This window comes from Drosophila erecta, unplaced genomic scaffold (genome assembly GCF_003286155.1).
Source record: "Drosophila erecta strain 14021-0224.00,06,07 unplaced genomic scaffold, DereRS2 tig00000000-arrow-pilon, whole genome shotgun sequence".
Lineage (NCBI taxonomy): Eukaryota > Metazoa > Arthropoda > Insecta > Diptera > Drosophilidae > Drosophila > Drosophila erecta.
The window spans coordinates 6,148,753-6,158,253 of record NW_020825194.1 but is presented as its reverse complement, the minus strand read 5'-3'; the positions used below and the strand labels follow the sequence as shown (position 1 = coordinate 6,158,253).

At 41.9% G+C, this 9,501-nt stretch overlaps 1 protein-coding gene across 7 annotated transcripts; it reads right to left on the bottom strand.

Moving 5' to 3' along the window:
- Positions 1 to 1,283: 1,283 nt before the first annotated feature.
- On the bottom strand, positions 1,284 to 8,514 carry LOC6554134 (fructose-bisphosphate aldolase). 7 transcript variants are annotated; one of them, XM_015153762.2, is made up of 4 exons: positions 8,216 to 8,513; positions 3,873 to 4,689; positions 3,555 to 3,754; positions 1,284 to 2,033 (listed from the first exon to the last, which is right to left on the bottom strand). In XM_015153762.2, exons 2-4 carry the CDS (start codon positions 4,666 to 4,668, stop codon positions 1,944 to 1,946), a joined length of 1,086 nt encoding a protein of 361 aa, XP_015009248.1. In that variant the 5' UTR covers positions 4,669 to 4,689; positions 8,216 to 8,513; the 3' UTR covers positions 1,284 to 1,943. The 7 variants fall into 7 exon arrangements, with proteins under 7 accessions (XP_015009248.1, XP_015009252.1, XP_026839507.1 ...); XM_015153766.2 differs by lacking the exon at positions 8,216 to 8,513 and adding an exon at positions 6,533 to 6,626; XM_026983706.1 differs by lacking the exon at positions 8,216 to 8,513 and adding an exon at positions 5,597 to 5,818.
- Between the last annotated feature and the right edge of the window lie 987 nt (positions 8,515 to 9,501).

Below are 9,501 nucleotides of genomic sequence, written 5' to 3'. Positions count from 1 at the left end.
CATAATTTCGTAAATGCTGAACCTGGCCTATAAAATTAATCTTAATACGGTATTTTCTGCGTGTAGTTTCAATTCCCTTCACCATGCTATAAGTCCCTGTGTCATCCTATCATCGAGTTTCTCTGTCTGGACGTTGCGCATTTGATTTGGGTGTGATTAAGCGAACTTTGCACCTCGCGAATACCACAAACCCAATTGAAAGGGGTTCATGGTGCAGAATACGAAGCTTGTTGCACGCTGTGCTTACATTTGCATTACCAATAAACAGAATTGCAAATTTAAACACCACAAATCTCCCGAAAGGAGTACAGATTCTGTTATAACTTCAAGGTTTGCGGCTTCACCTTTAGCTATGTTAATATCAACACCCCAAGGCTATGGGCAATTGAATTTCTTTAATGAATTGATCCCCTCTTGGGGGTAGTAGAAAAATTCGAGGAGTGCTAGAATAGAAATATTATAAGGCCATTGAGTTTTACATTTCTGTGTAATTTAATCAGGGCTAGTAAATTTACTTAACAGATAATCAGCAATTCGGCATCGTCGGCAATACGGCATCGTCAAAATGGAAATTATACAATGATGAACACGACTTGGTTTGAAGCCCACAGTGCTCTTCCAACTGTAACTTAAGCCTGGATGTATGCAACGCTTTTTAATCAACCCAATAAAATGAAACCAACTTGGGTTGCTTTGCTCTTAAGGTTTTTTATTGAAAGATGTTACTTCAACACCCTGATGTATGCTGATGTAAGTTCATTTGTTGTTTTTATTTCTTGTATATTGGATGTACAGCTGGTTGTTGTTGCCGTTTTCAAAAATGAAGGTTTTATTTCACAATAATATTTTAAGCTTAATCCTTCCGTTAGGTATTGTGTATCCTTCGTTCGTGTCTGTTATATTTTCACATTGCACTTCAAACAATTGTGTGAATAACAACGATATGCAGAATTTGCAACTTGAATAACGTGTAAATTAAAACATGCTTTGATAAATATGTGGGTTAGTCATTGGTACAATATTACTGTATTTAAATATGTACTGTGATAATGACGTTGCTGCTTTAGTTACTTCCTATCCCGTTTTGGATAGAGAATCAGAGATGGATTCAAAAAATTCTAGTAACAAGCTTTGTGCCCCAGCACAGTTTAGAAGCCATTGGACACTGAAGTCCAAAGTTGAATATATAATAAATAAATTTTTTTTTAGTATTTTGCAACAACAAGTTCTCTTTTAACAATGTAAATATATGTATATAATGTTAATAAAGTTGTTTTGGGGGCTTTTCGGGTTTATTGTAATGTGTTTGTTTATTCTCGTCATTTGTTTCACTTATACTTATCAATCATAAATATAAAGTTTAATAATAATTATAATGGTAAAACATCGATTTTCATAGTGGATCTTTTATAAAACATTAAAAAAATTCAAAAACTTTGTGCGACTTCAATGATTCAAGCCTAAAACATTTAGGTGTTGTTGGTAGCGATTGCTGTTGTTTTCACTATAAAATGTGTTTTTAGCCTAGCGATTTACGACATATCCTTTTGTTTTCATTGAAATCTTGCATAATCATAATAATAGAATAGAAATTGAATAACTTCAACAATAATAGGTTCATGTGCTTAAAACTAAAGATAAAATTGCTTCTCCATCGAACATATGCATTCCTTTCTTCTGCACTCATCATTTAGTTGTTCTCTAAAATAATGTTATAGTATAATAAACTTGCAAAAATGTCACGTACTACATATATACGAGTATAACATGTTTTGAAAGTGTAATCGTTCATCTCTTCTTTTTTTTTTGGTTATTTTTTGTAATGCTTGCTTTGCTTAGCTCTCGAAACTAAGGTAAAAATAAACAAATCTGCCAAACATTTCCAGCAATCTGCTTCGTAGTTCTCTTTATAGTTGCATGTAGTCAAGGTCCACCCAAACTCCTTAGTAGGCGTGGTTGGCCACGAACAGGGATCCGGATCCGGCACCAGCACTTCCGGCAACGTACTTGCCCTGAGCGGCATCACCGTTGGCCTGGGGAAGGGTAAAGAAAGCGGGGGAAAGTGATTAATTTCGTTCTGCAAAATATCCTGGAAAATACGAAGCCTAATGAGAAATGCCTACTCGTAATTATTACTTAGTTGTAACTTGGCGAGCCGCAGCAGAAAAGTTTTTCGGGCAGCTTGAAAAGTTTTTACACTGATTTTTGCTGCGCTCGAAGAACTTTTGCCACTTTTTCCACCTGCGGCAATTTTACAGAAACTTTCCACGCATCCAAGCGCACGAATACATGCTGAAAGTTACAGCGGGAAGTTTTTGAAAATTTAATTTGCCAAGTTCTTTGGAGGAAAATTATGATTCGATTATATATAAGTAACAGCGCTCAGGCCATATTTTGCGTTGTTTTCAGCTCGACTGTCAGGTACAGATACTCAGATTTATTATTCTTAACAGTAGGAAGCTCGCAACAAGCTTTAGTTTAAATAAAAAATATTCTACAATCTATACAACAAAGTAACTAAAATAAATTAAATAAAATCAATAACATGTTATAAAAAGAAATATATAATTTATTTCTGTTCGTCGGTATAAAACAAAAGGTTTTAGTGTCAAAAATATTTTCTTTAAGATCTAGTCAGTTTATGCGGTAAAAGGTATACGAAAGGCTAAAAGGAATATATTTGCAGTTCCATGGCTGTAGGAATGTAAATGCCTGCCATCTCAGTCCAGCTGGGCCTCGATCAGTAACTCTTGCGGATTATCTGCAGTCGGATTGGGATATAGCTTCGCTCGATTCTGACTCGGGTGACTCGGGATTAGTGCGTGGCATTTAGGACTTAGTATTTGTGCTGGGCGACAAAGAGGTCGGCATTGCCGGCAAACGACGGAATCGAGCCGGGCACGTAAATACCCTGGCAGGCCTGGGAATTGGCCTGTGGAAGCGGGAGGAGAGCGGGATTTTGGTTGGGATTAATCAGATTTTGGGCTTTTCAGGATTAGGTTTAGAGCAAGCGAAGCATGAGTGACATGAGCATGTATGTTAATGGCGTTTTTAGTTTAAGCGGCTATAGTTCTCAAGTTACCCCATTTAAGCTCGTTCTTCGCCATCTTAAGGCAGTAATGCTTCTGTTCGCTGTTCAGTACTTGTGATCATCCACATGCAAATTATCTTTCCCAGCGTAACCCTTGACCGATCCAGCTGTATAGTTACCACAAGCCGCCTCACCATTAGCCTGAGCATGATGAACATGTGGTTATTGATGATGAAATTAATGTAAAATGTAGAAAAACTTTGTAAGGAATGTTGGGAAAAGGCATTTCTGAATAGATTAGATTTGGATAAGGGTATCGATAGATGGGCGCGAAAATCAACCATTTAAATGGGAGGAACATGATGGCCTAAGAATTGGAAACGGGATCAATGGTTGGGACTATAATAATATTTCTTAGCCCGTGCAATACTCTCTTCCGAAGCAAATACCTGACATTCGTAATACATTCACCACTTAATGCTAACTACAACCAATACATAGATATAACTATCCCAGAACTCACCTTGGCGCGCTTGAGCAGCTCGTTCTGGCCGGCGGCGATGTTCTCCTTCTTTCCAGCCCAGGCACGCAGGACGGAGGCCTGGAGGGCACGACCGTACGAGAAGGTCAGGGCCCATGGGCGGATCAGGGGAACGTTGTTGATGGCGCTCAGGTTGACGGTGGCCTCCTCCTCGGACTGACCTCCGGACAGGAAGGTCACGCCTGTGGACAAGCAATCGATTAGATAGGATTCATTGAAAAACCAAGTGCAACTTGAAGAACTCAAGGTGCAAGCATTCCAGTCCAGGGAGTACAGAGACACCTGGCCTTGATGACTCACCGGTAACGGCGGCGGGAACGGTGCGGCGCAGAGCCTGCACGGTGGCCAGGGCGATCTCCTGGGGGGTGTTCTTCTTGGCCGACTGACCGGCGGTGACCATGTTGGGCTTCAGCAGGGTACCCTCCAGGTAGACGTGGTGGTCGCTCAGGGCCTTGTAGACGGCGGCCAGGACGGTCTCGGTGACCTTCTGGGCGCGGTCCAGATCGTGATCGCCATCGGGCAGAACCTCGGGCTCCACAATTGGGACGATGCGCTGCGACTGGCAGATGGAAGCGTAGCGGGCCAGGACATTGGCGTTCTCCAGGATCGACTGGTAGGATGGGGTGTTCTTGCCGATCTTGAGGACGCAACGCCACTTGGCGAAGTCGCAACCGTCCTTCTTGTACTGGGCGCAACGGGCGGCCAGGTCATCCAGACCCTGGGTGGTGACCTCATCCTCGGAGCCGAACAGTGGGACCACACCCTTGTCGACCTTGATGCCCAGAATGATGCCCTTCTTCTTCAGGATCTCGGCGAAGGGGGTGCCATCGTCGGCCTTCTGGTAGAGGGTCTCGTGGAACAGGATCACTCCGGAGATGTTCTCGGCCAGCTTGGGGTCAGTGCTGAACAACAGCTGACGGTAGGCACGGCGGTTGTCCTCGGTGTTCTCCACGCCGATGTCCTGCAGACGCTTGCCCATGGTTGGGCCGGACTCGTCGGCGGCGAGGATTCCCTTGCCGGGGGCCACGATCCGCTGGGCGATGTCGCGCAGCTCATCCTGCAGCTCCTTGCTGGGGTAGTTGAAGTAGGTGGTCATTTTTGAGATTCGAGTGTAGTTCTGCAGCACGTAAATCCATTTGCATTTGAGTCGGTGGGTTGTTGTTTTGTTGGATGCAAGAGAGAAGCGGACATTGGATATTAATAATTTAGCTATCGTACTCCGAAGCGGAGTGCATAATAGGAAAGCATTGTGTAGGCACAGAATTTTGAAATCGTTTGGGGTAGAAAATAAAACTTAAAATTTTGACAGATTTTTTTGAAATATATGACCCGCACAGTCGGACAACCCAAATGCAATTATTCAAAGTTACATATGTTTTCACAGAAATAATTTGTAGATAACAAGGGCTACTGAGGTAGCAATCAATCAATTGGTGGATTTTTTTACCTAACTGACCTAATTTATTATTCAATACAATAAAAAAAATGAATTTACAAAGGTCAAGCCTTTTGAAGTGAAATTCCCAATTAACCGATTAGAGACATTGAGTCATTTGCGGTATTATATCATCTTATTTTCAGTGTCAGGTCAATGTCACTGCTACTTTTCCCAATTCATGAATATTTTTCCATTGAAGATAATAAATGCCTTGCATGGTAGTGTTTTCCACAGCTGATTTGATGGCAAAGAGCGAGTAATTGAACGGGATTTAAGGCGCATGCACCGAAAACGTGCTTTTCTCTATATCTGCAGCTCCTCTCTCTCACTTTTTGTAGTTTTCTCTCACTCTCTCAGCATTTACACATAAAATGCTGCCTTTTAAAAGAGCTTTTCTACAGTTCCCACAAGCATCAATGAAAATTTCACATTCTAGAAAAATCATCTTGGATGTACATTGTTGCAATAGGTAGCACTGCACTGTTTGGCTTTGAACCGCTATCTCTAAATTATTTTATATTGTTTGTATCCTATTGATAACTAACAATTTATTTAAGCTTAGAGCACAAAGAAAAACCGAACCAACCTCGACGATGAATTTTCAGTAACTGAGCAAAGTCACGGAAACCTCGGCGATAATTCCCTGTGATGTAATCAAAGTCATGGAATCTTCCCTCTCGCTCCCACTGCCTGCATCTGTCTTGCTCACACCCGCATAATGCGTGACGTGGATACTTTCACTTTTATCGCCGCTGCTGCTGCGCTGCCCCTGCAGGCAGCGACGGCAACGCAGGGCGCATGAATTTTCGCCTGACATTGAACAAGGTCAAGCAACAAGCCTTAGCAACAAATGTTGCCAGCGAAATTTGTTGCTTACGAAATGCGAATAGAAATTGTTGAAAACCGAAAGTCGTGTGGCGCGTGTGGAGAGCGATAGAGATGGCTATAGCCAGTGCGAAAGAGACCGAAAGGTATCCAGCAATACGTAGATACAGATGCGAAATCCTCTGCGATGACTAAAAACTAAGTTTATACTTGTTTGACATTGACATTGGGCCAAGGACTGGAATGGCATAAATGTCAGGTTATAGATTAGACCTCCGCAACTTATCGCGAAATATTGTTTACCACATCGCCTACATTTCCCACGCCATATATTTAGCACTTTGTATACACGTGAATAGCCTGTGGTTCCTAAGCTGAACAGATATCCTTTATAATAACCTGAAATATGTATTTATTGCTATTACTTTACTTCGAATCTTGATATGTTGGGAATTCAACTTTCTTTACTAATACTGCACATTATATATGCTCAAAATTTTACACCTTTAAGTTGACACTTTTCAGTGAATATTATGACAAATATTATATCTCTAAAATACAAATCATATTTTTTATAATTTTATTTCAAAACAGATATAGCAACACTCCGCACAGAACAACACTAAATATGTAGAGCTTTATCTATAGAATGAGTTATCTATAGATGGTTCGGATTCACTCAGGAGACAACACCCACCTACACTTGCCGGCAATCAATCGAAGACTGAAATGTTTCGGAAACTGGGCGAAATATATACGATGACAAAATAGAAGGAGGAGCGAAGAGCAGTCAACGCATAACAAAAAACAATCAAAATAAATTTACGCTCCTATCAAGAGACCGTATATAAAAATAAACCGACACATGTCCGTCTATATGTATTTGTGAGCTGGTACAAAAACAAGCTGATAAAAAACGACTAACAAAATCTACATAGAGACAAAAAGTTCCATGGAATATGGTAGAAGCTGCTCCGGAAAGATGAACAAACAAGTTATACTTGTGGTCTCATTTTGTATCTCCTATCAGTGAAAATTTCGAAAAAACGAGCCCCCAGTGGCGTTGGCGTTTTGGTTCCAAAGGTTTCGCATTATCATAACGAGATTTTAGGTCCGGCCTCCTCGAATGCAGACAGTGGGTCAAAGGAACATCCACCAGGGAAGATAATATTACTACAGATGTAATAACTACGAACTGACGTCAACTGATTAGCTGTGTGGTAATTATTATATATACAAGTATTAGAAGAACTACTCTGGAAATAGCTAACTTTGAGCACGTACTTCAATACTTGTGTCTATCTACTTGCCCTTCTTATGTGACCCCAATAACTTTGCTTTGGTAATTGTTCGCTAGATATTCGAATGTACCTTATCTAGTCTTATTTCATCGATTAGCTTATAAAATACTTTACAACTAATGAATAAAAAGCCTATATATTTCTATTATAAATTCTTCTGAGATCAAATTTAAAGAAGATACAGAAATACCTGAAACATCGAAGGGATAACACTGGGTTGTTTTTAATGTTCAAGTTCTTCTTGAAAATGCCAATCAGGTTGACCTTGAAAAGAAGTCCTTGCCACTCCAAAACTTGTTTCCTGTGGGTTCGGAAACAACCCTTAAACTTGTGCCCTCTCTTATCATTTGTACGCCCTATTACTACTCTTTTTCATTCACCTAAATTCATTCTCATTAAATTAAATGGTAGGTACAAAATGCAATAGGCAAAAACATGTAGGAAGACGTCAACAAACCGATGAATTTACGATGACGTAGGCTAGTTGAAGTCTAAGCGAGACAGCGATGGTGAAATGTATGTATTTCCCGATGTACAGTACATACATTTAGCATTTGCGCCAACTATTTATAAAGAAAACCGCGGCGGCGACTACAAATTGCAGTTGAAAGCCTGCCAATAAGCAAATGAACTCGAGTGGAAGAGCGAATGAGAAGTGGGAAGTGGAGTGAGAATGAGAGCGAATGAAAAGTAAGAGAGCCGGTTGAGCCGGTAGAGAAAACTACTCGTGAGCCAAAAGTCACCCGATAAGGCTTCTTATCGCCTGCAGTTCACGTATCCCCCCCACTCCCTTTACCGCAGTGCATAGGTCAACAACACTCGACGGCCTCAAGGTTCTAGAACTTGTCATAAAGTTCCGAGCACGCGGAAATGCTGAGATTAGAGAGTAATTAAACTACATTCACTAACTCGCTTACAGATTGGTTGCTGCGCTGTGGATTTGGATTACGAAACAACCAGAGAAATGGGAACGATTACGCGACTTTTCAACTGCACTGTCGCCGCGAGTGGGAAATACTTGTCTATCTAAATTTTCTAGGGGCTAGGGGTTCTGTACACTGCGTATCACGCCCACTCACCGAACTGGAAACTGAATCTGGGATGTGGTGGTGATTAGCTGCTGGCTACTGGCTGGGTCCGCTGCTGCTGCTGCACTGGAGGAGAGCGGTTAACGCTTTTATTTTCGGCCCGAGTCGCTGCTGCCGCTGTCGCTGCCGCTGCTGATGCCGCTGCCGATGGCTCTGCTACCGCGGACTGCGGCGTCAACGTGAAATTCCAAAGCGAAATAAGCGAGACATGCCGAGCGAGACCCCAAAAGGTTGTTTGGAGGTCGTCGCCGGCGGTGTTGGGCAGCCGACTGAGCCAAGCGCTAAAAATGCCCAGATCCCCAAACGAACGGTATCCAAAATAAAGCCCAGCGCCAGAGCTTTTAGTGGGGGAAGCAACCCGTCGGATGGTAGTTCGCTGTAAGCTGCAGCTCCGCGGACAGCTTTTAACTGCTTGAGCTTTGCTCTGGGCGGCACAAATTGAAATAAAAATCAAAAATCTGTGAAGTAGTCATCAAATATCCTAAGGTCTGAAGATCTATTCAATATAGATTTGATTGAAATCTATAACCACGCGTTGCTGGTCATACTCATCCCATTCAAAAGCACTTTTACTAAGTGAGGTAAGTGTGTTTCTAAGCTATCTTTAAAATAGCATCAAAAGAGGAAGTGTAAGCTGCACAAATATTGGTATCTTATAAGCTGTCAACAACATTTCCTTTTCTACTTAAGCATTTGCCAGCTGAAAGTGGGGAAGAATAATTAATATGGTGTATTTTAGCCTTAATTACGAGCGACCTGCTTTGCTCGGGGCGGTCAATGAATTTTTCGTGACCATCAGCATCAGGCGCTTCAGAGGCAGCGCAACAAAATCGAGGGGTGCCAGCAGCAGCAGCTAGGATAAGCGACTTTCACGCCATGCCTGACCTCCTGCAATGTTAAAGGACTCAACCCCCTGGCACTGGCAACAGCTGATTGCGAGTGCATACTGTGAGAAAATATCCCCCTATTTCGCCACTTCGGCATACAATCTGCTTGGGTAAAAGAGAAATCCGCGCTCTTTGAAGTGGCCTAATCCGACTTTGGCATAGTTTTCTGAATGAAAAGAATGGCTGATGAACAGGATTTGACATTTCAAGGATTTCAGCTAGTTCATAGATTGTCTATGCTGAGGTTTCTGCAGTTAAAGTGATATAATGGCTAAATGTTAATGCCATAATGTGCTTACCTAATGAAGGAACCTTAGCCAAAGTGCTCTTCATTGTCCGCGCTCTCTGCGCCTCGTGGCTTCGTCCTCAGTTCTTCGTGCTCTTTCGGTC

What these genes read in the sequence shown, in the direction of transcription:
- LOC6554134 (XM_015153763.2), bottom strand. Translation starts at nt 4,668, where the DNA reads ATGACCACCTACTTCAACTACCCCAGCAAGGAGCTGCAGGATGAGCTG. An exon ending in CGTTCCCGCCGCCGTTACCG is followed by an intron (nt 3,755 to 3,872) that starts GTGAGTCATCAA and finishes GCTTGTCCACAG; the next exon opens with GCGTGACCTTCCTGTCCGGA. An exon ending in AGCTGCTCAAGCGCGCCAAG is followed by an intron (nt 3,233 to 3,554) that starts GTGAGTTCTGGG and finishes CATCATGCTCAG; the next exon opens with GCTAATGGTGAGGCGGCTTG.